This window comes from Megalobrama amblycephala, linkage group LG15, assembly GCF_018812025.1.
Source record: "Megalobrama amblycephala isolate DHTTF-2021 linkage group LG15, ASM1881202v1, whole genome shotgun sequence".
Classification (NCBI taxonomy): Eukaryota; Metazoa; Chordata; class Actinopteri; order Cypriniformes; family Xenocyprididae; genus Megalobrama; species Megalobrama amblycephala.
Window position 1 is genome coordinate 1662169 of NC_063058.1, and position 27791 is coordinate 1689959.

At 40.8% G+C, this 27791-nt stretch overlaps 1 protein-coding gene across 3 annotated transcripts in view; it reads left to right on the forward strand.

Moving 5' to 3' along the window:
• Nucleotides 1-27791, forward strand: part of LOC125247251 (protein inscuteable homolog) — a 36432-nt gene that overhangs the window by 6192 nt on the left and 2449 nt on the right. The window contains exons 1-12 of one of the 3 annotated variants that reach the window (XM_048158516.1): nucleotides 2932-3063; nucleotides 8107-8191; nucleotides 13881-14232; nucleotides 14852-14904; nucleotides 14983-15106; nucleotides 16021-16134; nucleotides 18994-19119; nucleotides 20291-20462; nucleotides 25871-26049; nucleotides 26268-26334; nucleotides 26411-26566; nucleotides 26884-26960. In XM_048158516.1, coding sequence (XP_048014473.1) covers nucleotides 8136-8191; nucleotides 13881-14232; nucleotides 14852-14904; nucleotides 14983-15106; nucleotides 16021-16134; nucleotides 18994-19119; nucleotides 20291-20462; nucleotides 25871-26049; nucleotides 26268-26334; nucleotides 26411-26566; nucleotides 26884-26960 — 1476 coding nt within the window. In that variant the 5' untranslated portion in view covers nucleotides 2932-3063; nucleotides 8107-8135. Of the gene's footprint in view, nucleotides 1-2931; nucleotides 3064-8106; nucleotides 8192-13880; nucleotides 14233-14851; nucleotides 14905-14982; nucleotides 15107-16020; nucleotides 16135-18993; nucleotides 19120-20290; nucleotides 20463-25870; nucleotides 26050-26267; nucleotides 26335-26410; nucleotides 26567-26883; nucleotides 26961-27791 lie in introns of those variants that run through there. The other 2 variants (XM_048158517.1, XM_048158515.1) reach the window with 2 other exon arrangements.

The window sequence follows — 27791 nt, forward strand, 5'->3', positions numbered from 1 at the left end:
ATGTTTCTTCACACACTGAAATGTAAAATTTTGACGTATTGGCAGCAACTAAAACTTAAACCATTTACGTATGAACAACTTTACTGACAGATAAACGTTATGAATCTTTATTTAATCTATGGATATTTTGATTCATGGATTTAATCGTGGATTTGATTGTTTATGATCCATGAGATTATGTTTTAGGGTAATGTTCAACAAGGAGATGAGAGTGTCCATTTGCAAACAAAAACTACAAAGTGATGGGAGGAGGTGATGATGTCCATATGGGGACAGGAATGAGGGCCAGGACCCCCGAGAGGAAGAGACGGAGCCAGAGGAGGAAGAGACCACGGAGGAGCCAGTGGAGAAAGAGACTACAGAAGAGCTGGCGGAGAAAGAGACCATGGGTGAGCCAGAGGAGGAAGAGACCACGGAGGAGCCAGTGGAGAAAGAGACTACAGAAGAGCTGGCGGAGAAAGAGACCATGGGTGAGCCAGAGGAGGAAGAGACTACAGAGAAGCCGGTGGAGGAAGAGACCATGGAGGAGCCGAAGGAGCAAGATTCCATGAAGGAGCAAGAGTCCATGAAGGAGCCTGCAGAAGGACCATAATGGAAGGAAGACACTATGGGGGAGCCAGAAGAGGAAGAGATCACGAGGGAGCCGGAAGAGGAAGAGACCACAGGGGAGCCGGTGGAGCAGAAGATGACCACGGGGGAGTCAGCGGAGCCAAAGGGATAGAAGACAGAGACTGGAAGACTGGGAAGACTGGCCAGAGGACCCGGAGAACCAGGGTGATGCCACTGGGCTGGAGGGTGAGGTAGAGTCAGGGGATTCAATGACCAAGACAGAGCTGAGGGATGGGAAGTGGAGCCAGAGAGATTGAGGACAGTGGTGATGCCAGAGGGATGGAGGAACCTGATCCTGCAGTAGCCCCAGAAGTCCGTAGTTGAAACCATGGGGATGACGACCCAAGACAGAAATGTTAGGACGAGAGACCCTGTTGGAGCCAGAGGGATGGCAGGAAATGGTGGAGCCGATGGTTTGAAGGGCCGAGGGGAAGTCCTGGGCTCAGAGGGATGAGGTGGAGCCGCAGTGTCACAAGTCCCAAGATGCGGCCAAGAGTCCTTCAAAAACAGTTGATGGAGCTGGGTGAGAGACCGTGGACCATGCCAGTGGAGCCAAGGGGCTGAGGATGTTCAGCAGATCAAGAGGATGAGGCGGAGCCAGGGAACTGGATGTAACCACTTTGAGAGTGGGCACAAGGGTGGGAGGCAACCCCCCCAAAAAATCAGGAAAACTGCCAATGAGGGGGTGGGTCAAAGAGTCCAAAAGGCAATCAGGAAATGTTTAGGGTAGTGAGTCTGATATACCAGGCCAAAAAATTTTGGGTATGGTCTTGATACATGCCTTCACGAATGGTTTGGGTTAGGCTGAGAGATAGGAGAGAGATCAAAAATTTCAATTTAATGATATAACTAAAATGATTGTCACTGTAGATTTTTCTGCCTGATTAGTTTCTATGTTGTTATGTTTAGGTTTGAGGCAATGAGTTAAGGGATCTAAAATATATCTATAAAATGGTGTCAGCATCTACCCAAACTTTTTTGTACCTGCAAATTTTATGTGCGAATACCTATGTTTAAACAATGAGAGCAGTCAGTCATGTCAGATTTACTGAAGCACACAGAGACCTTCCTGCTCTCCACACGCCACCTCTCAGATCCTCTCAGCCGCATGAAAGCCGCAGCCTCCTTCAGATTCATCATTGCATGTTCCACAGTCATGCTTTGTTTAGTTTTCATTATTTGCTGTTTTATCCTGTCATTGGCAGTTGAGCACATGCACTCATGAGCAAATAACAGTGAGGAAGTGTTTATGGGTGATTTGTAATGATGGATGCAGTGATTATGTAACACTCAGAGTGAGCCGTCACCTGCCCTCCGTTCAGCATTTGCCTATAATAAACTGCCTCGAAAATACATTACTGTGACAGCCAGCTTTTGAAAGTAATGACTCACTCATGGCCGTTTGGCCATTGCATTGCAAGCAGACCTCGGTAATTTGTTCCACTTATACCACAGTTATATTTAATGCGTTTATCTTAAAACAATTTTCACATTCTTCTACTTTATGCCATTGTTTAAGCAGCCTGATTAGAAACACCCTGGGAATATCTGTCAAACAATCAGAATTGGGAATATTTCATTGTCTTCTGAAGCCCTGTTCATCTCTATTGTCTCTTGTTTAGCTTGTTTAGCTTACTCTTGTTGAGTTCTGTAGGTTCTCCAGTCAATCGCTCGAGGAGATCATTTAGGGCTTTGCACTACACTTAACCCCAGGTTATCATCACTCTAAACCTCACTTTTAACCCTGTGTAAACTAATGTTTCACACTTGTAATTTAGAAACGGGGTTATTTACCTAGAGTTATGAAACTATTTCATTTACTGTTTTCTAGTGTGAAAAGCTCTTCTGTATCTACATGTGATATTCAGAGAGAATCTACAGGCTTTTGATGTAGTGATGGCAGAGATGGAAATGAAGTTCAAATACTTTACACTGCAGAAGATAGCTGATTAAATAGATGAAACATTATTTTATCTTGAGTCATGTAGGTCTGTTGCTAACAGAGAAGGTCAGTCCTTAATAAGATGACCAGATGTCTCAGGAATGAGCAACATTTAGCCCTCGAGTTAAGACCTTTACTCTCACTGTTTACAGCAACAGAAGAAGGCGCTGATTACATCCTTCTGAGCTGCTGATTCTCCACTCTTACAGTCAGTCCTTCTGCTGTGTTGGTGTTGTGTATCTGTGGGATTGAGAGGTGCTGTGGACTTTCACTCACACGGCTTCAAGAACAATGACACGAGTTCACAGCTGGAAAAGCGCTCGTCCCAGTAGCCGCTGCACTCGGCCCACTCCTTCATCACGTTCTTCTTTTTAGGTTCGGGGTGTATCACATTACTGTGTTGCAGTGACAGATAGGCTATGATTTTTACTGATCGAAGCTCTTGAGATGGAGATATTCACTCAGTGGACTGTGAAAACACTCTTTCAGCTCTGGGAATCTCTTTGAGATTGGTGAGTGAAATGTGAAACACTGCAGTGAAATATCTTCACTTAAGGATCATGTTGTTCAATGCTGTAAGATCAGGCATGTCTTTAAAACAATCCTGTCAAAATGGAGATAATACAATTGAAAATTTTAATTTAACCCTAATAAGGTTTTTTGGTAATTTTTGATCAATTTGAATGGTTTCTAAATTGTGTTTAGTTTCGTTTTCATGGACTTTTAGTTTGCATTCATCAGTTCCTGTTTTCCTTTGTTCAGTTTTCCCGCCACTCTTTAGTTGTCATGGTAACAGATATGATTAGTTTTCAGTTCAGCTGTTTGTGATTAATTACGCTTGTTTGCCTTGTTTAAGGAGCTGTGTTTGCACTTCTTTGTCTGGTCACATTAAAGCTTAAGTTGTGTTTGCTCGCCTCCCTTTTGGAATCGTTTGCTCGTATGGATTATTAAACCTTTTTTGAACCTGATCTTCATCTTCATGTGCTTCCTACAACCTAAACATGACCGAAGACATGTTATGTTATAATCCTGGCCAAAACATGATCGATTCTTATATCTATCTATCTTTCAACTTATGGAAGTGAAGATTTTTACTGGAGTGAATTTCAAGAAGTTTGCATATTGCTTATTTGTCTGGCTATCACCAGACCAAGCTCAATTTAAAATTGAACATTGGTCTGGGGAGTTTGCTATGTATTTTCTACTGCACAAGAAGCATGATCATCGAGCATTATTCATGCAATTGGATAGTCCTTCAACCAATCAGATCAACGATCCGGGTGATGTACTTTTGCAGAGCGACGTAAAAACTCCAGACAGGTTTAGTTTGTATTGGTTTGTAGCATTGATCATTGGTTTGCAGAAGCAGCCATGGCATCGAGCGATTTTTGCAGGTTGTGCAAAAAAAAAAAAACATGAAAGTGAGTGGTATTTACACCCACTCGACCGATTTGTTTACTAAACTAAAGAAGTCATTCAGCATCGTCGAGAGGTTGAAAGGAATTGGATTGACGGTTGTGCTTGCCGTCGCTTCTCTATCGTCATCGTGTTATACCCGCCAATAGCGAGCAATGTGGATAAGCCAGTCTGTGATTGGTTCCCGCAAAAGTGTAACAGAAGCAGTAGAAATGAATGTACGGGTTTTCAGACTGAGTTGACGGGTGAAATCAAATCGCTGGCAGATCAGGCTGGGTTTACCCAGTCTAATCGCTTATACAAAAAGTTTAGGAAGGTTAAAGGTCCCGTTCTTCGTGATCCCATGTTTCAAACTTTAGTTAGTGTGTAATGTTGTTGTTAGAGTATAAATAAAATCTGTAAAATGTTAAAGCTCAAAGTTCAATGCCAAGCGAGATATTTTATTTAACAGAAGTCGCCTACATCGAACGGCCAGTTTGGACTACATCCCTCTACTTCCTTCTTTAATGACGTCACTAAAACAGTTTTTTGACTAACCTCCGCCCACAGGAATACACAAGAGTTGCGTTTGTAGAGTGTGTTTGTCGCCATGTCGTCGAAACGCTGTTATTTTCATCCCGCAGTCCAATCACCGGGTCTGATTCCGGCTCAAATTGATAGGGTAAAATTAAAGACATGTTTACAATAACACTGAGCGCGTGCATCTCCACGTTATGGTAAGAGGCGTGACCTTTCCGGGCAAGGAGCGCTCAGAGCTGTCGAATCACAACACAGGAACCGCTGGCACAATCAGAACTCGTTACGTATTTCTGAAGGAGGGACTTCATAGAACAAGGAAGTCATCAGCCCGTTTTTATGACAGTGGAAACAGCGGTATACAGATAAGTAAATTATGTGAAAAATACTGTGTTTTTTTACACGCGAAACATGAACACATGTTATATTGCACACTATAAACACAATCAAAGCTTCAAAAAACCACGAAAAACGGGACCTTTAAAAGAAATCTGTCCCTAAAGAAAGAAAAAGTCTGCTAGGTCTATATTCGACTACTGTTAGTCCGTAGAAGAAAAAACACTTCATTTCTCTTGATAACAACCTTATATATGTGCTGCATTTCTATTGGACCTATTCTGGACACAATCGTTTATGAACTTTATATTGACTAAGAGTGAACGCTGCTTGTGATGAATGTGTTCCTCTTTGTTTGGATAGCAAACATCTAACTCTTCTTTTGTTGAGATAATATGCTGATATCATCACTGATTTGGTGTCGCTACTATAAATGAAAAGATTCTGGAGTGCCTTAAAATGTCCTATAAGAAATGCACAGCTTTCATCATAATATAATATTGTACAAAGACTCGACGCTCAATCACAGTGTCTTTGAGACTCAAGAGTGAATCATCAGTTTCAGAATATGACTGCAGTTTCCTGCAAGACATGAACATATAAAACCAAGTTACTTTCTCTGCTTTATCCAGCGACGTCTACATTCATCTATGCTGAAATCACACATTTCATTAGTCATCACGTTATCAAATCACTTGATTCCAGCGAAATTGGCTCTTATAGTGAAATGGTGAGATCACTTTCAATGGCTCTTGACACGACACTTCAGCGAACGCCGTTGGTCACGACATGCTTGACTTATCTACTTCAATTAGCGTGTTAATGTCGTAGGTGGTTTTAATGAGAGCTCTCGAGGAAGAAAGAGATGAGGGAGGGAGTTTTTAATGGAAACAGAGCAGTCCTGCATCCCATCACATGGAATATAGGATTTGATCACTTCTACTATGGTGAGGTGGTCTTCTATGATGACAAACTACATGATTTGTGTAGTGTTTGTGCAAAGGCAAAGCACATTAACTAAACGTTCTGTCAAGCCTGAAATCGGTTCTCTTAGACTGTCTTCTGTTCTGCGACAGACAGGTGTGGCTCAAACATATTCAGAGTTAGAGAAGTGTGAAACTTGATCTCACATCAGAATTCAAACTCTAAAGGCTTTTCTGTCAATTTCTTTGCTGACTTAGTCTCTGTTCATAAAGCTCTGAAGTGTTTTTTGGGAGTGGCAGAAACATGCATTTTTACTGGCTTGTCCTGTCACTGAGACAGATGAGTAAACTTCAAACCATCCTGCTGCAGGATGTCATTAAATGAATCAGAGGAGAGTAAAGGCTTCCATGGTTAGCAGGTTGTGTAAATTGAATAATGTAAATGGGATACATCAATAAATAACATGGAATGAGCACTAAAGCTTACTGAGTCACTGGATGGCTTTCTGCCAGTAATCAGAAGATACGGCTTATTCTTTTGGCATAGTAATACAATTACTATGGAGGAAAGGACAGGACAAGAATAGAAGCTCTTCAATTTAGATCAGTGGTGGGAGATGAACCTGGACAGAGCCTTTCGACCGCAGTTACATCACTGAACACACGTCACTCACTGCTAAATTTTCACAACACTCGGCGAAGGGAAATTGCTCTTTCTGATAACACATCAGTAATCAGACTTGGGGAGATCATTACAATTACAGAAGTTAACACTACAGAATGATCTGATGAGCTGCAGATGCTCTGTTGCCCATCGTCGACCACCTGACGGCCATCAGTCCCGCTACAGAAGAGCCTCGTGTGCCTCCGTCGCTGTCGGGGATCAAACTGATTGGGGAAATGAGGGTTGTGTGGGGTTACAAATTAAAAAAAGCTCCACAAATACAACACAATTCACAGATGAATAGAATGAGATCCCAAAATATATGTTAGAATATATTGTACATATATATTCTCAACTTTGTCTGACATTCATTTGAGGATTGCTTACTGTTCATTTGTGGATCACAGCACATATTTCTGAAATATGTCTACTCAAGCCAATCTGATAATGGTTACACTGCACTGACCAATCGCAGGACATTCCAGATTCAGCCAATCACAATTTGCTTTACAATCAGGATGTGAACAGAGTCATAATACACCGAACTCACGTTATCAAGGCTGAGCCCAGTTACTGATACTTTCATTCAATCTTAATAAAGCAACACATCAGGATTCATGATATTGTTACCATAAATGAGATTTAAAGTGCTCATTTCTCAGGCTTTTGAAGGACACTGGGGCTTGTGGGTTCAATGGAATGAAAAATGTAGAAAGAAACATTGTAATGTTGCATACAAGTGATTGCACAAAACATAAACACAATGTTTGACTATCTATAAACCTACACTCTAATAAATGCTGGGTTAAAAACAACCCACGTTGGGTTGAATATGGACAAACCCAACTATTGTTTAAAAATTACTGGCTTAAAATGAAGCCAAAATATGTTGGAAATTAAAAATCAGATGCATAATTACTAGAGGCAACAGTAATAATCAAAAGGTGAACATTTATTAATAAGCTATTTAATAAATGTTTATTGTTTAATTATTATTCATTAAACTTATTAATAAATGTTCATTTATTAAGCATAATAATAAATGCTAATTTCCAACATATTTTGGCTTCATTTTAAGCGAGCAATACAGTCATTTTTAAACAATAGTTGAGTTAAATAAAACTACCCAGCAGGTTGGGCAAACATTTAACCCACCTGCTGGGTTAAAACAACCCATTCGCTGGGTTTGTCCATTTTCAACTTGGGTTGTTTTTAACCCAACATTTATGTAATAATAAGTCATTACAAAGTCTATTGCATGTGCTTGTGTATTTTAGGAAAGGGGTCTACAGTTTACTATCCAATTATTGAAAGCATTATAATATACTTTTATTTGAAATCATTTAAATATAAACATATACATTTAAAATAACAACATTTTATGTAAAAATTCCCTTTAAAGATGATGGAAATGTGCCATGGTCTAGTGGAAGATTGCTGCCATCTACTGGAAAACAAACACTTCTACAAATAAAATAACATGAAATTTCACTGACAGCCACTAGATGGCAGCAGAGCATTACTCAATGGCTCAATAAAGGCAGGATGACTCTGTGTTTACGGTGTGTAACACGATGCTCATGCTCTAATATCAGAGCAGCTTGAAGACTGTAATAATAGTTGTCAGTGTAACTGTTTCCTGCACAACATTTGCTCTTTATAATGGCTTGTGTTCACTCTGTGAATATTGTGTTTGGTAGGTGCTATGTTGAAGTAAGGAGGACACAAAATGGCGACGCCGCAGACTTCCAGACAGAGCAGCTACTCCTCAATCTCTGGAAAGATGTAAGTGACGTTTCATGCCTTATTATCAATCCAATCATCATTCTTCTTAGAAATTTAAAAGAAAATAAGCAAGTAAGATATTCACTGAACAGTACCTGATGGGTGTCATTTCATAATAAAGTAGATGCACAAGCATACAGTATTCCAGTTGTAATGTGCAGTAATAGACGATGGCGTGAGTCGTGGAGTGTGAGACAGGCTCAGATTGCAGGTCAGAGTCAGTGTAAATGACTGCATGTGTTTCTGTGTCTGACAATAATCAAACTTTCTCATGACTACATGCCCAGAACACATTTTTGGTCTATATCTTGTGTTTTCACTTGGTCTACCTCCTCAGATATACACCGATCAGGTATAACATTATGACACTGACAGGTGAAGTGAATAACTCTGATCATCTCTTCATCACGGCACCTGTTAGTGGGTGGATATATTAGGCAGCAAGTGAACATTTTGTCCTCAAAGTTGATGTTAGAAGCAGGAAAAATGGGCAAGCGTAAGGATTTGAGTGAGTTTGACAAGGACTAAATTGTGATGCTAGACGACTGGGTCAGAGCATCTCTAAAACTGCAGCTCTTGTTGGGTGTTCCCGGTCTGCAGTGGTCAGTATCTATCAAAAGTGCTCCAAGGAAGGAACAGTGGTGAACCAGAGACAGGGTCATGGACAGACAAGGTGTGGTCCGATCCAACAGACGAACTCCTGTAGCTCAAACTGCTCCAGAAGTTAATGCTGGTTCTGATAGAAAGGTGTCAGAATACACAGTGCATCACAGTTTGTTGCGTATGGAGCTGCATAGCTGCAGACCAGTCAGAGTGCCCATGCTGACCCCTGTCCGTGCCTCGACGGGATATGCTAAGAACAACAAGAAACCAAACACCAAAAGCATTATTCAGAGCGTACATTCATGCACGTGCATATAAATATGAATTGATGTGTGTATAAATGAAGACAGCAGGCTGAACCGAAGCCCTGGTGTTTTGCGGCTCGTCGCTCCAGCAGACAGCAGGTGGAGGAGCGTGGCGTGTTGTGCTGCTCATTCATGTTCACGGTGGCGCTGAATCATCGCGAGTTGAGTTTGCCTTCCACCCCTGATGAACAATTAGCATTGCACACGCCAGCGGTTTGGACAGGTGCTTGTCTGAGCTCCACTGGATTCTCCATCTGTCTACACACACAAGACTTACCTGCGATATAACAACAGATACCGTCATCACAGATGCTTTCATCAAAAACCAGGCCACAAACCTCAGAATATGTTCATGTCAGTGTGTTAATGAATGTGAGTCACAGTAGCTTTGGGACGAACATGAATAATACAGGAGCTTCTTCTGACAGCTCATCCGAAAGAATCTTCCGTTTGACCAACAAGTGAAGAAACTGACATGAAGATTCAGACTTTTCTCCATATGCATCATCTCTGAGAAGAAAATGCCATTTTTATTCTGAAAGACGCTCCATTTCAGATGGTAAATATAGACACGATGTCTGACAAGATCAGCTGAATAATTGATGTGTGTTGGGTAGGAGCGCATGCTTTAATAGGCCAGGATGAGGAGTTTGTAGGTGTACTGTGACATAATGCGGAAGATAGAAAATACGGGGAAGTATTAACTCGATATATTTGTATTGCGTTTTTCCACATCTTCACACAGAGTAGTGTCGTACTAACGCCTGCTGGCGATAAAACCCCTTGCTTTACACAGAGACATAAATCAGAATCTTCTTCAGCCATTTCTGAGGCGATTATGAAATGTTTCATTATGGTAGGAGTTGCTATGGCACATTGTGAGAGAGAATGTGACGTGTCCTGTGAACTTCAGCAGATAATATTAGCATCAAGACTGGTTGTTGGTCTGATTATCCACAGCGTCAGGACTGTGAATGTGTCTTCCTCTCTCTCAGGTGTGTTTACTCTGGAAATGACTTTAGCTGAATGATTCCAACCTCACTGAATAAAAGCGCAGCGCTTTCTGACCCCTGAATGGGTGGAAATGTAAATATTTGTGCTGGAGAGCAGCTTTTCCTCCACATCCATTCAAATAAACCCATTATCATGATGATCCATTCACAAGAGGCCTTTCTCGCAGAAGTTGTTTATGTCGGTTGATACTTTGTTCAAAATGGCCAGCTGTAATAATGTAACAGTCATTTTTACACATTTCTGTACAGAAACAATAACAATTCTTAGTATATAACTATAGATATATTCAGCTTTTAATTTGCATAGCATGAATGTATGTACATCACATGTGAATATCTGCTGAAGACATACATCTATCTGCTATCATTGTAAATGCACACCAATTTTGTTTTTCAATTTGGCCTTCTACACACAAATCTGTGGGTCGTGACGTTTTCCTGTTCCTCTCGATGCTGAACCTTGACACTCATTAGATCACATTGCCTTAGTGTAGGAGGAGAACACCTGCTGCGAAACACACTGGACGCTTTGTGTGTGTGTGTGTGTTTAATCTGAGAGTCATTATCTCTGAACCAAACTCAATTGTTAATTAGACCTCAATATAGAGAAAGAAAAAAGGCATTTGTTTGTTTGCTGTGGTAATATTTGCACTGCCCTTATGTGCCCTATACTGTTTAAATTGTGTTTTCATATCTGTAAAACATTTAAGTTCTTGTAGCATTTTCCCCCAAAAACTGCACTTTTTTTCTTTACTATTATTTTTAATGACTATCTGTAAATATATTCCTCTCTGACCTGCGATCTGACCTCTGCGCTGACCTCAGATCAGGTAATGAAGCACAATCAGGGGTGTAGCAGCCATTATAGCTGGGGATTTCTGCATGCGTCCCACCTCTTATTATGAGGAAATCATCACCATGGCCTACTGTGTCCCCTCCGCTTAATTTAATTGGTCATTCGACCCATAGTTACTGGTGTATGTTAATAATACATCCACATGTGTGTACACTGATAGAAATATACATGCACATCGATCATTTAGCCAGATGCCTCTAATCAATAAGTTATTCAGCATGTTGGTGTAAACGGAAGGGCTTCATAAACGCAACTTGGGCTCATTGGAAACATATGCCTCTACCTACATTTTTGCACATCTATACATACAATTCACTGCCGTTTCCTGTTGAAATGAAACGCCAACAACTTTTATTCCTTTTTACACAAATAAAGACACGATAAAGACTTATTTTCACATGTTTGTCTTGCACAATACTATGTTGTGACCTGTAATTACGTTTTGAGGTTTGCATCACATATGTGTGGCTTTTCTGATGTAGTAAACGTGCTGGGCGGCTCATCTGGTACAGCAGTGCTCTTGTGATGTGAAGCGCTCCAGAATGAGGCTGCGTTCCAAAACTTAGGCAGTGACTTGTTGCCTCGCTGCCCTTTCAGGCAATGACTCTGCAGGCAGTGTTTGAGCATGAAGGCAGCTCACGAAACTGATTTCAGACAGACTTCTGAGGCAGCGTAACGATTTAATGATCTACAGAAAAATACAGCGAACTTTGATGAGAACTAAAATATTTAATAACTACAGTAGTCATTTTTTAGCTAGAAATGATATCAGAAGTGGAAAATACTGATCAAAAACATACATTTACACACAAACTGACCAACAAACCCAACTTTCAGATGCCATCTTTCTATTTCTAGCTCAACTGTCACTGAATAGAAGCACAGGATTGTGGGATATCAAAGGCAGCAAAGGATACATCTATGCTGCTTTCAAAAATCAATCAGATGAAGGCATCTCAGGAAACAGGAAGTGAAACTAACTTTGGATTTGGATGTGCCTTGATGCCTTCCTTCCTTGAAACGTGTCCTCCGAAGGCAGCATTTTCCAGTTTTCAGATGCAGCCTGATTCTCCTGAAACACGAGGCACAATAAATAAGCTGAGAGACTTGTAGAAGCAAGATAAAATGGCATGGTTGCTTCAACTATTGTGTTTTTATTGTGTTGTGAAATGTGTAAGTCGTAATGAAATTTTGCAGAAACAAGCATGTTTCAAGCATGGCTCAGCCATCTCACATCACACGATCTTATTAAAGGTGCCCTAGATTCAAAAATTGAATTTACCTCGGCATAGTTGAATAACAAGAGTTCAGTACATGGAAATGACATACAGTGAGTCTCAAACTCCATTGTTTCCTCCTTCTTATATAAATCTCATTTGTTTAAAAGACCTCCGAAGAACAGGCGAATCTCAACATAACACTGACTGTTACGTAACAGTCGGGATCATTAATATGTATGACCCCAATATTTGCATATGCCAGCCCATGTTCAAGCACTAGACAAGGGCAGAACGTCTGGATGTGCACAGCTGAATCATCAGACTAGGTAAGCAAGCAAGAACAATAGCAAAAAATGGCATATGGAGCAATAATAACTGACATGATCCATGATAACATGATATTTTTAGTGATATTTGTAAATTGTCTTTCTAAATGTTTCGTTAGCATGTTGCTAATGTACTGTTAAATGAGGTTAAAGTTACCATCGTTTATTACTGTATTCACAGAGACAAGAGCCGTCGCTATTTTCATTATTAAATACTTGCAGTCTGTATAATTCATAAACACAACTTCATTCTTTATAAATCTCTCCAACAGTGTAGCATTAGCCATTAGCCACGGAGCACTATCAAACTCTTTCAGAATCAAATGTAAACATCAAAATAAATACTGTACTTACGCGATTAGACATGCTGCATGATGAACACTTTGTAAAGATCCATTTTGAGGGTTATATTAGCTGTGTGAACTTTTTTTTATTTTGTTTAAGGCAAGTGCGAACTCTTGGGGCATGGAGCACGAGATTTAAAGGGCCACACACCCTGAATCGGCTCATTTCTAATGATGCCCCAAAATAGGCAGTTAAAAAAATGAATTACAAAAAATCTATGGGGTATTTTGATCTGAAACTTCACAGACACATTCAGGGGACACCTTAGACTTATATTACATCTTTTAAAAAAAAGTTCTAGGGCACCTTTAACTGCTTGTCTCCTGAACTGCCATTATCTTTAGCACACTATTCAGTGCCTTGCATTCAAATTCACTGGTTAAGTTTAGGGAGTAGGGTAGGTTTAGGGGTTAGAATTAGTTGTAGCATTGTAGGAAATCAGCACTGTGATTGACATGACCAGTGAAATCTTTAGAGTTGGCTACGGGGTGGAGTTTGTGTTGAACTGGATCGGGGGGAAAATCACACATGCATGTCATGTGCCTGTCTGTCAATGGGAGGAAGCCACGCCCTATTTTGGATTGGAGTTCCCACCCCCATTTGGAGATCTTCAGGCTGCAGCTATACCCCTCTCAATCTGGTTTGCCTAAACTAATTATATCTCAAAAGACCCCAGAGGAACATGTGCATAGAGCGTAGAGCTTGCTGGAGTACCTCTGCCTCTGGGATCCATTGGCATCCCATGACTCCACTTCTGATCAAGTGTCTTGGCACGTTTGAGCACAGTTTGAGACAATATTGAGATCTCTCCAATAACTCTGGTTGAGGTTTCAGCAAAACTCTCCATTTCATCACGTTCTTAACAATATTCTCTCTTCCCTCATTACAGTGAATCTCTGAAAACAGGAATAGCTTTAATGACCCTTATTTTCTCAGACTGTATAAAGGCTTCTCAATCCTGTGTATTTTACGGAGTTGCTTCAAAGGTCCTGTCCTGATGTGGTGCTGTGTGTCCGTGCAGCAGGACGCACGCCATACATGTGGACTCCGTGCAGCGCTGGATGGAAGACTTGCGGCACATGACGGAGGTGGAGTGCATGTGCGTCCTGCAGTCCAAACCCATCGGCGTGGATGAAGACGCTCCAGGTGAGCTCATCGTGTCGGCCGTGGGCGAGCACGTGACCCGGGATAACCTGCAGACGCTGCTGAAGAGGGCGCTGGTTGTCAGCACGGAGCTGGGGAAGATGTTCCAGCGGCTGGAGAAGCGGCGCTGGCAGCGGGTCCACAGCACGGCCGTCAGGGTCAACTGTCACGTGCGCTCGCTCATCCAAGAGTACAGCACGGCCAGAAGCGCTCCGCCAGACATGCAGAAGGTGCCGTGACATCTCAAAACTTTAATCACTTATAACAAACAGGTTGTACTGATGATATGTTTTCTGGTTATAGTCAAAGAAATTGCAGGGGTATGAACCCAGCTATCAGAAATATATTCTAAGAACGTTTGGCTGATGTTCCCATTAAGTTATTTCTGAATGTTCTCTGAAGTTCCTGAAACAAGCAGTTACATTTCAGAGATAAAACATTCCATGAACGATGTATAAATAATGTTTTTGTGCTAACGTTTTGAGAACATTGTTAAAGAGCAGATAACTTTGAATGAACATTCTATTAATGTTAACTGAAAGAACCTTGCCAGACCACTGACCAAAGTTCTGAGAGCATTTCCTTTTAGCTGAGAAAGCATTTATGATTCGTAAATGGGCAATTCACGTTTATATTTTTATAGCGCTTTTCACAATATTGTTTGGAATCAACTTTACCGAAAATGCATGTTTCACAGAATATTATTTGCATCATATTTAAGGTCTAACATATGGCTAAAAGTTATGCTCAGAAAACTTCTATTTGTGTAGATAATGTTCACACCCTGCAGGACTTGATATTGTGAAGTACTGAATGTTTGATATTGTATGTGTTCATCTCTCGTGACAGTATGAGAAATCTCTGCTGGAGAAGTGCATGGAGCTGAACGTCATTACAGAGAGGTGAAGAACAGCATCACACACCTTCCTTCATCATCTTACAGCTCTAATCCTAAAGATCTGACATCGTTTCTTCCTCAGGTGTCTTCATACTGAGGACGAATACTTCCTCAAATCCATGAAGGAGGCCATTCACGAGATCCTGACTGACGTCAGCGACTCCTTCAGCCACATGATTGACATGGCACTGGCCAATGAGATTCAGGTAAGAGTGGCCTTATTGTATTCATTCTTCATTAGATTCACTGCATTTTAATATGTGCTTCCATTATTTTGGTTGCAGCTTCAGGATTCATGAATTATTATTGAGTAATACTGAATAATTTAAAGGGACCTATAATGCCTCTTACACAAGATGTAATATCAGTCTCTGGTGTCTCCAGAATGTGTCAGTGAAGTTTCAGCTCAAAATACCCCACAGATCATTTATTATAGCTTGTCAAATTCGCCCCTATTTGGGTGTGAGCAAAACACGCCGTTTTTGTTTGTGTCCCTTTAAATGCAAATGAGCTGCTGCTCCAGAAGAGGGTGGAGCTTTAACAGCTCAACAACAACAAAGCTGGAGAATCTCACGCAGCCAAAATGAGGATTGTCAGTAACGGTGTTCAGCCTTACATTGTTCAAACTGGAGTCGACACTGATGGAGAGACTCAGGAAGAAGTTACAACTTTTAGACTAACTAAAGTGAAAAACGTGAAATCATAATCAAGGACCATTTTAATAACAAATGATTTTCACAATTGTCTAAAAATTGCAGTTCTAATGCTATAAAGTTGATCAGATGGGTTAGGGTTATGTTTATTTATGTTAGTTTCACTGTATTTTAATTTTGTTTTTTTTGTACTGTTCCTGTTTACTTGATTTCCCAGTCATTGTTAGTTTCCATGGTTGTTAATGAGTTTTTCACCTGATCCCTGTTGTGTTGATTATCTTCTCATGTGTATACAAGCCTTCAGTTCATTCAGCTCTTGGTTTGGTGTTGTTCATGTTTATGTGGTTGTGTCTGTGATTACTCTGTTTATTGTAAAATCAAGTGTTTGTGTTGGATTCTCCCTGTCATCGTGCGCTCATTAAACCACCGTTTGTGACATTAGTGACATTTATTTTCTTTTTTCACAGATTCTGATCCGTCAGATTGAGGATTCTGATAATGTTTTTGCCATCAGCACTGCCATCAGTAACCTGCTGTCTTTAACTCAGGACGGGCCGCAGCTCTGCAGCATCATCGCTAAAGTACGGCAACACACACACACACACACACACACACACACACACACACACACACACACACACACACACACAGCTGTGATCATGTGATCAGCTCCTTCTGGCATCCCCTCATCTTATGTAATGCATTCACTCATTTGCGTTTGTTCACATTTTGTTTCTGTTTAACCAAATTTGTAATAAAATGCAGATTTGTTCCAGCTCGGACCAGATCAGATGGAGATCATATGTGCTTCATACCACACATTAATCTCAGCTGGATTCATGTCTGGTTCATTTCAGGCCACTAACTTTGTTTTCCAAGCCATTCCTATACAGATTTAGTTTATTTAATCAGTTTGTTCTTATTCACCACTCACACAAGATGAAATCATATTTACATTATTGTGCTATATAGTTATCTTGATAAAAGCCCTTTATTTTTAGCATGGATCTGGAGGGTTTGGTCTCTGATGTCACAGCGAACCGCAGCTCATGTCCATTAGTCGTCTGGTTTTCCTGGTGTGTTTCTAATCAGATCGATACTGTCCCGCTCCATTAGCGTGCTGCATTGATCACGCCGACTGTCGTGTTTCTGGCTCTCTTCCTCGGCTGCGTCACGCGTCTGTATGAGGATTGACTACCGGCCGTTGACCAGCGGCATCTGAAGCCATCGCTCACTTCTGTCTGCCTCAATAGATCCGCATGTTAAAGATCTGTCAGCGCTTGTGCTTCTCACTTTCTGTTTCATCTCCTCTCATTCCTCTCGTTTGATTTCAAGCATCCAATACAATAGATTTATTTGAAAATGTTGATTTATAAAGAAAACAGGTATGTTTCTAATTCTGTATGAATTTTGGTGTCATCCACTGCTATACATATAGGAATTTACTTCAATCTTCTTAAAGTACAGTTAAAGGTGCAATTCAAGGATAAAAATGAATACCTAAATAGGAACATAGTAGTGTACTTAAAGAGCAAAAATCATATAAATGGTAAAATATAAGTATAATGTCAAGTTCACTTAAAGAAAACTTCACGTAAAGTTGCTTACTGAAAATTTACTTCATAGTGTACTTACATAAACTAAAAAATGTGCTACATGTATTTAAACTATCAGTACACTTATAAGTTCACTTGAGTTGAAGTACAAACAAAAATCGTAGTCGTAAACTAGTTGTGTACTCAAAGTTTACTACTGTTACACTTTTAATACTTTTATACAGTAAAAAGTGGACCAGTTTAGTCCCAAGTACACTTACAAGTATAAAGTATACTTAATAAAATGAGCATGAAGTATTCTTATTTTTTGTAAGGGAAAACCAAAATTGCACTGAAAAATGGACGTCCTTTCCAAACTAATTCAGTCAAGATTCATCTTGCTCATTGATCGATTTCCTAGACAAGCAAAGAAGTATTCATTTCCTTAAAATAAATACATAAATAAATAAAACAAAGCTACGAGCTGCAGTTTAAGGCCTTTAAGCACATGCGTAAAAAGATCTTATGTTTTAATGAGCAAGCCTGTAACCATCTTGATCGTAGATGGAAAAGACCATTTACAGCAAATACAGGCAATTTATCTTCGGAAATATATGCTTTATAAGCTTTTTAACAGTTATAGCGGTTGAGCCAAAAACAGAGGACTAGTCGGCAAAGTTAGGTTTTGAAATAATCTCCAATATTTACCAACGATTCGATGGACAGCGGTGGTCGTAGAGGCAAAAATGTTTTTCTCAGAAAATCTGAAAAGTTGCGCAAAAATTCACACGATACACAATCCTTTACGCACGTGGCCGATTTCTTTCTAATTTCTCACAGGCCTATAGGGCCGTGAGTCAAACAGGCCCAGTGAGTTTCGTTCTGATCGGCTGCCCTAAATTTCACTGGCCGACGGCGGACATGTTTTTTGAGATGCGTCAATGTCCTCAGAAACAATCATGGCACCTCGGACGAAGACACTGCATGCCAATTTTCAAATCAATCGGACTAACAGTGAAGTAGTTATAGCCGTTTTTATGTTTTTTTGCTGTTATAGCACCACCAAGTGGCCAGTCCTGGTTCACGCGACCACATAATGAGCTCTTATATACTGTAGCTGTGCTGAGTTTGGTGAAAATATCTCATTCTGTTCACGAGTTATGGCCATTTTAGTAAAAGTGGCTCCGCCCACTTCAAAAGTTTTGGCGCCCCTTAGAGACCGTGAATCGAAATTTCAACTTTTTTCTTCCCAGAGAATCTCGCTGCACTGGTTTGCTTCAGATCAGACCAAAAACCTACGACTAGTTCGCAAAAGTAGTTTTTTCAAAAAATCCAAAATACCTGAAAATTTCGCTGAGTATTTTGATGAGCAAATCTGGAACAGTCTGTCACTTGCCAAGATAATAATCAGAATAAACATGATTATGATTAATGTTAAAGAAAGAAAAATAAACATATAATAGCTAAAAAAACAATGTTCTTACTACTGTAGCCACAAAATCATTCTTCAGTAGTTTGTTTTTGTCACTGATTGTAAGATGAAATGAAGCAGGTATTTTAAACATGTTGACATCAGCGAGATCATGTTTTCTTTAAGATGTTTTTGAGTCTCTGAACGCAGAGAGAGCTGAAGTGTGTTTGTGAATGTGCTGCAGACTGAGCCTCTCATCACATAATGAAGCTTATTCACATAATGACAGTGGTTAGATCCTCGCGCAGGCATTTTCTCTCTAGTGCCCACCGGCTTCTGTCATCCACAGTCCTGGGTTAAAGGACACTGATCTAATGTCTGATTTCTGTGAAGAGACACACACACACTCCTGATGCACACACTCAAACAGCACAAAGATGAGTTATTTCTGAGCTATAACTGAATGAAGAGAGTTTCTCTGCTGTTCTCCACAGGAGGGTGCTGTGGTGGCTCTGCTGAAGATCTGCCGGCAGGACTGCTTCAGTTCTCTGTACGCTCACGCGCTCAGGACCGTCGCCTCCATCTGCTGTGTGGAAGAGGGCATCAGCCAGCTGGAGAAGGTATCCGTTTCCCAGCATGCACTTAAAAGGAGCCATATGTGAGTCTCCGAGAACGCAGTAGCTCTCCTTTCATGATGATTCTGACCATTCATTTACTTAGATGATGATCAGACTAAACATTTATAACATTAACAGTAAAATCTGTGAATGTGGAGAGCTTAGAGCCACATTAAACACTCCGACTAACTGATTTATAAACAGACCGCAGAGGTTTGGCCAAGAACATCATGATGTAGAGACACACATTCTCCTCACGAGTCCAGAGACGGGGATGGAAGATAATAAACTCTCACAGACGCAGATGTTGGTTTGCTGAAGATCTTCCAGCTGGGAAAGAACGACACAAACACACCAGCTTTATCTGTTACATGTTTACGTCGAGCTTGTACTGATTTCATGAGCTTCCTGCTCTTTTCTTTTCACATGTTAGTAGAGATGATTATAACACTTATTTAGCCTCAAACCAGAGTTATTGTAGTTAAATGAAACTAAAACCATAATTTAATTCTTGAAATAAACTTTAACTGGAATATATATATATATATATATATATATATATATATATATATATATACACAGAAAATACTAAAACATTAATTAAATTTAGAATGAAAATGGGAAATAAATTCTAAAATCAAAATATTCATCAAATCTCAATGTTACTAAAATAACAGCTCAATATAACGGCTAGTTTAACTGTATCCGACTGAAGTTATGAATATAGTTGAGTATAGTATAGTATAGTAATGACTGCTATCATGACAGAGATGTTTGAGGCAGTGTTATGCTATCAAACAGCCCAAAATAATTCAAAACATACAGTATAACTATAAGCTTTTAAGTGCTTTTTTACTAAACTGTAATTGTCTTTAAAGACGTGTATTTTGTGAGCAGGTAGAGGATTGAACTGTATCTGACATGGCCAGCATGTGTTATTATCCTGTCTCAGTTTGTGTGACAGCGCCACTGTGTGGTGATAGATTATATGAGCACAACTGCATTCTGAAACTGTAGATTACTGTACGTCTCAGCATGAGTTTGATTCAGTTCATAAATCATAAATGTCTGTACTCCATACGTCTGTATTTCGGTCATGAGAGACTGAATAACCTTAGGAAAACAGTGAAATGATGCAGCTGAAGGTCAGAGGTGTGTGTGCTGTGTTGGTCAGGTGGACGGGATCCTGTGTCTGGCAGACATCCTGACGGACGGAACGTGTGCGGAGGCGACGCGGGCGGAGGCGGCGGCGGTCATGGCTCAGATCACCTCCCCTCATCACAGCTCCACACAACACCTCGCCAGCTTCCTGGAGAGCATGCAGGACATCGTCACGGCCCTCATCAGTGAGTGACAGGATAGGAGATGACAAAACACATATAATCAGTGCTCTTTCATCAGCAGTCTCTCATCAGTTTATAACAACATAAATATTAAGGCTGTGAGACAGTGAGCTCACGAGACGAGACAGTATTTTTAAAATCCTCGATGAAATTCATGACTGGAAAAATAGTCTGCAGGTGTATTTGAAATATTTTAACTAATCGTCTTGTAATGAATGTCATTTCAGTTCTACTTTCTGAGTATGAATTATCATATGCAGTAAAAGACAACAATACTCAAGCACAGTAAAAGGTTTCGCCACAAACTCAACTGACTGACTTCTCTTCTGTATGATTTCAGTCTCTTCAGATCTTACTGTACATGATTGATGAGCTTCTACAACCTTTGACCTCCTAACTGAACTCCTTTCACAAAGTGATCATAGGAATAAAAACAGTATAAATAAAAATGAATAACACAGTTTTCTTAGTCTTATTAAGTGCAAACAATAATCAAAGTACTCAATATCCAAAGTGCAAGACCAAATCTAAGAGATGGTTACCATTGCACATCTAGCCTAAGATCGCTTTCATATTATTTGTACGCATCAGGGAGCCGCTTTCAAAATGCAGGGTATTGAAATTGTGTTTGAATGTTCGCGTTTTACTTTCGCTTTCACGATCACGCATGTTCTGTGAATAGGGAGTGGCGGTGCTGAGCATGCATGCTGCAAGGCAAGACATTCATTTTTTCATGTTATGACGTCCCAGTCTACGCTGTGCGTCTGTTGGGTGTGTGTGATTCTTAGGTGCCGTCTGGAGGGGGCATGGCCGACATACCTGACACTTGTTGGATGCGGAGTTAAATGCCACTGAGACTGGTTGTGTGGGAGCTTTTGTTGAATGGTCGTCTGGTTCCAGCATGGCACTTGATGGCCTGCGTTACGCTGAGTGTCCTGCCTGGCCCTAAAACGCTTCTTTATTTCTGTTATATGTATGTCTTTCTTGTGTAAAATAAATGTTTCTGCAAAGAAATGGCGCGTCTAGTCTCCTATTTGTTGCAGCCTAAGAGCCGGCTGTAACAAATGGGGGCTCGTCCGTAAATTTAAAACGAATGCGTTAATCACGTTTATTATGATTTTTGTTTGATTAATTTAATTGTGTTGGGATAAAGAAATTGGTAATGGTAGGATTAATTCTAAAATAAAAAAATAAATTAATAAAAAATTAATAAATAAATAAATTAATTAATAAGTTAATAAGTTAATAAATTAATAAATTGATAAATTAATTCTTAGTGCCTGGTCAGTTTAAGGAGGCGGTATTAGGTGCTGCCCATGGTGATGTGGCGGGCCATTTGGGCATGAAAAAAACTTATCACCGGGTTTTGTGGCAATTTTATTGGCCTCGTCTTAAAAAAGATATCGCAGCATTTATTAAAACTTGCCACACTTGGCAGGTGGTGGGTAAACCCAATCAGATTTTAAAGCCTGTGCCATTGTGTCCGACACCCATAGTAAATCAACCTTTCAAGCACATACTGGTTGACTGTGTTGGGCCGTTGTCTCTGCCTAAATCTAATTCGTATTTGCTCACAGTTATGTGTCAAACAACTCATTATCCCGCGGCATATCCTTTGCATAAGATCACTACTAGGGCTGTGGTTAAAGCTTTAACGCAGTTTATTTCTATTTTTGGTATACCGAAGATTAGTTCAGAGTGATCGAGGTACCAATTTTATGTCTGGAATGTTTGCAGAGATTCTGAAACGGCTTGGGGTAAAACACAACCAGTTGAGCGCGTACCATCCTCAGAGCCAAGGGGCGTTGGAATGTTTTAATCAGTCCCTGAAGTCTCTGTTACGCGCTTACTGTGTTAAATTGAACAGGGATTGGGAAGACGGGTTGCCTTGGTTAATGCTCACGGCTCGGGAGGTGACACAGGAGAGTTTGAGGTTCAGTCCAAATGAGTTAGTTTTTGGTCACACGGTACGGGGACCACTTGCAGTGTTGTAAGACAAATTAAAGGACAAAGAACCGTGTTTTTAGTCTGGGCAATGAAGTATTGGTACTGTTGCCTCATACTGGATCTCCGTTTTGTGCAAAATTTTCTGGTCCATATACGGTGGTACGGAGGGTTTCACAACATGATTATGTAATTGCCACTCCTGATCAAAAGAAATCTAACCAGCTTTGTCATGCTAATTTGCTTAAACCATATTTTTCTCGCAGTACTGAGATAAAGATAAGTCCCGTTTCCGTTGCTGCCACAGTACCAGAGGAGCCTCTGTATTCTCCTTGGGAGGGTGAGGGTGTTAAGGCACCTGGAGACAGTGAGCTGTTTCCACGTCTGAGAAATTCTGAAATGCTTGGGAATTTCGAAAGTTTGTTACAACATCTGTCTGATGGACATAGTCCGAATTAATTCATTTAGTGACCGAATTCCCCAGTTTGTTTGGAGATGAGCCGTCACGCACACGCATCTGATCCATCGTGATGTGGACGTTGGTGATGCACAGCCAATTCGGCAGCGTTTTTATTGGGTCCTGGTTGAGAAACAAAAAGTATTAGAATCTGAAGTCCAGTATGTGCTTGATAATGGCATAGCCCAACATTTGTTTTATAGCTGGGCATCGCCCTGCTTGTTGGTGAGAAAATCAGATGGTACATATAGATTCTGTACTGATTATCGTAAGTTAAATAAAATAACTAGGCCCGATGCGTTTCCTCTTCCTCGTATGGAAGACTGCATTGACCAAGTTGGTGCATCCAAGTTCGTGAGTAAGCTGGACCTCCTATAGGGTACTGCCAAGTGCCGTTAACCAAACGTGCCCAAGAGGTAAGCGCTTTTATCACGCAATCAGGATTATACTCAACTCTGTTATAGTTTTGGGTTGCAAAACGCACCGGCAACCTTCCAGAGATTAATGAATTGGGTGGTTTTGGGTTTGGATGGTTGTGCTGTCTATTTAGACAACGTTATTATATTTAGTGACAATTGGGGACAGCATCTGCAGCGTTTACAGGCATTGTTTGAGCGGTTGGTTGAAGCGCGCCTTACCGTCAATTTGTCAAAATGTGAGTTTGCCCAAGCCACAGTAAAGTACTTGGGAAAGGAGGTGGCACAGGATAAAGTACGTCCTCTCCAAGCTAAAGTTTTGGCAATTGAAGGTTTTACTCCTCCATCGACCATCGGGGGGTGGGGGGGGGGGGACAGGACACACACACACAGTTTCTGCCAATCTCATGTTAATCTTGAGTGTATATAGAGTAATACTGCATCCTTCATATCTCCCAAAAGTCTTTAGTTTTATTATATTTATAACGGATAGATACGCTAATCCGAGTCTTTCCGAAAAAAGCCGAGCTCCTGGAGGCGTGTCTGCTGTCAGTGCTGTGGGCGGAGCTAAAGAGTCACAAGCACGTGCAGTTTTTGTGGAGATTGTCTGATAGCTGGACATCATTATACAAAAAAAGAACAAAACGTTTGTGTTGTTTACATTATATGCACTTGTGCGCTGATTGCCAACAAAACACAAACATCTGATGCAGCTTTACTCACCGCCCGTGATCTGCAAATCCAGAGCGAACTGGGACTTGTTTACAAAGTATCTGTCACCAAAATCCCGGGAACAAACAAACAAACATACGTGCACAACTCCATTGCTGCCCCGGAAAACAAACTTCATCCTCTGTTCCCTACACGCCAGGTCCTTTGGGAATCTGAAAAAGGTAATCTTTCCCTCACAACCAAAAACACTTCCTCGGTGACAGGAGCTGCGTCTCATTTCAGAGGCTGCATCCTCCGGAGGTCACATTTGAAGGCTGCATACTTCATCAAGGATGTCTTATTTAAGAAAAGTAACCGTAATAAAATTGACTGATGTTCATTGTGAGGTGTAAAATACTGTAATTTACTTCTTGCGTTGAAATCTAACGGTTATTTTTAATGTATGCAGCCTTGAAAGGGTGCAGTCCCTGAGTCCCACAACCGGAAGTAGTATATTTGGTACAGAAATACTCCGCCGTACGTCCAACTCGTGTTTTGGCCATGTTTAGCATGAGAATGCAACTCTTTAACAGTGTAAATAAGTCAGAATGCATTCATAGCATTATTAAAAACAACAGTGGAGGCGTAATGTAAATGTAGCAGTGGCATATCCTATCCTAATTTCACCCTCACACTCCGTCATGGCAATATCGTGAATCAGTTTTTCACCTCAATGAGAAATCTCGTCACATTTTAATCTCGCGAGATCTTGTGGCATGTGATCTCGTCACATCTCTAAAAAATATCCTATGGTTGATCTACATTAACTCAAACTCAAAGCATGTATGACCAAATATTGACACTTAAACTGTCACATTTCATAAACTCAAAACTTTAAATGAGTTGACAGTCTCTTACAAATGCTTAACCATGTCTAAGCAGCTCACTGGAAATACTTTGGGTTTGGTCATGCTTCCACCTGATCGAGTGACATGGAGCTTTTCTCTGATTCCTCAACAGGTACAGTGACCTCTGCTGTTACTTCAGAGTCAGTAGATGTTGTTTTGAGAGGGAACTTTGATCTGGTGATCTGTAGGGTTGAACTCATCAAAATGTGTCTGCGATCTGATTCGACCACGAACAATCTTGGTTTCCTGCAGATGATTTTTCTTTGCTTCTTACTTTGTTGTACCCTTGAGGAGTTTGTAACCTGACAACTTCACCTTTCAGAAGGGCACAGAGAGGCTTGATGGTTCAGTCATAAGACAGCTTCTGTCGATAACACGTGTGCAGGTTGTTTTCTGAGTGTGACATGGCTTTTCTCTGAAGGGACAAGCAGCTTTTTGTCAATTTGGGAGTGTTGTCCATGTTTGTCTTGACAGAAGTCATTCTGCTGGTGATCCAAGAATTCCAAAACGAGGAATGTTTTTCAAATTGAGTAGATTGAGGAAGACGTCTGCTCCATCTCGCTTTGATTTTTCATCAGCTCATTTGCACTTCACACCTCTCGTTCCTCTTTTGAGCATATTTTGTCTTGGTTTTTGTCAGGGTGCATATGCTATAGGACAGGGATGGGCAAACTCGTCCTGGAGGGACACTTCCCTGCAGAGTTTAGCTCGAACCCTAATCAAACACACCTGATCCAGCTAATCAATGCCTTCAGGATTACTAGAAAGCTACAGAAAGATGAGTCTGCAGGACAGTGGACCGAGTTTGCCCATCCCTGCTACAGGATCATTTTGCTGAAGGCATGACACTCCACACTGCGTCACATGTCGGTGTAATATGTTTTGCCTTGGAAATGTGTTTCGGAGAAGAATGCCTTGGTTTTAAATTACATTGAGAAGTTTGATTTATTTCAGTGATCCATTAACGTTGAAACTGAAGCCGTGATGGAGCTGCTGGGATTAAGGTAGTTTAGCGCTCCTCTTGTGTGTCTGCAGGTCTGTGTGAGAGCGCGTCCTGCGGCGAAGTGTTTCTGTTGGCCTCGGCAGCGCTGGCGAACATCACCTTCTTCGACAGCATGGCCTGTGAAATCCTCCTGCAGCTCAACGCCGTTCACATCCTGCTGCAGGCCTGCAGAGACCGGCAGCGCGTCGACACGCCGTACTCCAAAGACCAGGTGCTGATCTCTCCGTTCACAGGCACAGCAGTCGTTTACTGCAGTTATCCTTCACAGATCTGTTCCTCTTCCCTTCACTTCCTGAATGAACTGGTTCTGTGTTGAGCTAAAACTAGGGCTGTCGATTAAAGGAGTTAATTTGGTTCCATTAATAAAATGTCATCTCACATTGCACACAGTTTAGTTACGAACATGACACGATGCTTCAATCCCGACAGGTTGTGACGATCCTTGCCAATCTGTCGGTTCTGGAGCAATGCACTGCAGATGTCCTGGAGGAGAAGGGTATGTGCGCTAAACATCACCCGTCAGTGTTTTTATCTGTCCTACAACATCTGAGAGTTACACGTGCTGTGTTCAGGAATCGAGCAGCTGCTGGTGTTGCTGAATGAGAAGCCCTCGTCCTCCAGTCCATCGGAGGGCGCCGCATGCGAGCGTGTTCAACAGAAAGCTGCTGTCACACTGGCTCGTCTCAGCAGAGACCCGCTGGTCGCTCAGACCGCCATACAGCTCCGGGGTATGAGAAAAACTCTTTAGCGATGCTCAAAACAACTAGACCTGATATCGTTACACAACTCAACACTTATAAAAGCAAGTGTCAAATACTGCACAGGCTTATCTGAGAAGAAAACAGATCTTAGCTAGAGTGGATGTCTGAAGTTCCCACAGAGGAACCATGTGTAAATCAAATACTGTACATGAGACAACATACAGTAAATAATGCTCAGCATCTCTTTGGCGTTTAGTATCTTATCAATTAAGAGATTATTAAAGCTGTGGCCTGATCTTTAGGTTTGTCAGACTGCAGATGGTAATCTTGTATCTTCTCCTCAGCTGTTCCTCGTCTCATTGAGTTGTGTCGCTCACCAGCCGAAAGGAACAACAGTGATTCAGTACTCGTGGCCTGTCTGGTAACTTTTTTTTTATTTCATGTGTAAAATTGTACTAATATTCATTCTGAGCAGAAATGTGTTGCTATTTAAATACACAAGTATTCTTCATTATTCCTGCATGACCGTGTTATCAGTTAGCAGAAGTCAAATCCCAGAAGGCTGTAGAGTTAAGCAGATGTTTGATAAGTTCAATTAAGCACAGCTGTTCTTCAAATCAATCATTGTTAATGTAAACTGTACCTAAAAGTAAGGTTTAAACAAACTGCTTGAATATAATGTGGAAAGATGAATTTTGAACTTTCTGAACATGACCAGAGCCATACAATCCTAATAACAGAAAACACATTCTGTTTGAGCAGAACTGGAGGATGTGTTGTTACCCTTACAAAAAATAAGTATACTTCATGTTCATTTTATTAAGTGTAGGTAAATGTGGTATCATTAGATTTTGAACAACGCTGTTGGACATTGTTGATATTTGAAATTAACCTAAACAAACCCACTCCTCTCTTCATTGCTCCGCCTCCAAAACTCACCCTCCAATCCTAACCACCCTGATCCGAGTCAGTCTCAAACCCTGGCCCGATCGCTGCTGGCATGTGAGGCAAATGCACTATCAATGATGTTAAACACCTCATTCTCTAGCGGGCGTCAGTGTGCAGTGGTTCAACTGCAAAACTCTCACTATCTGACCTCTGTTACACATGCAATATGAGAGTGGATGTCTGTTTATCAAAGCTGACACACAACAAAATGCTTCATGAAAAATAAAGCACAGATGATGAACGAATGACAAGGAAGCACAAGAAATGAACATGCAGTATTCAAGAGTGAATACAAAAAAGTTTT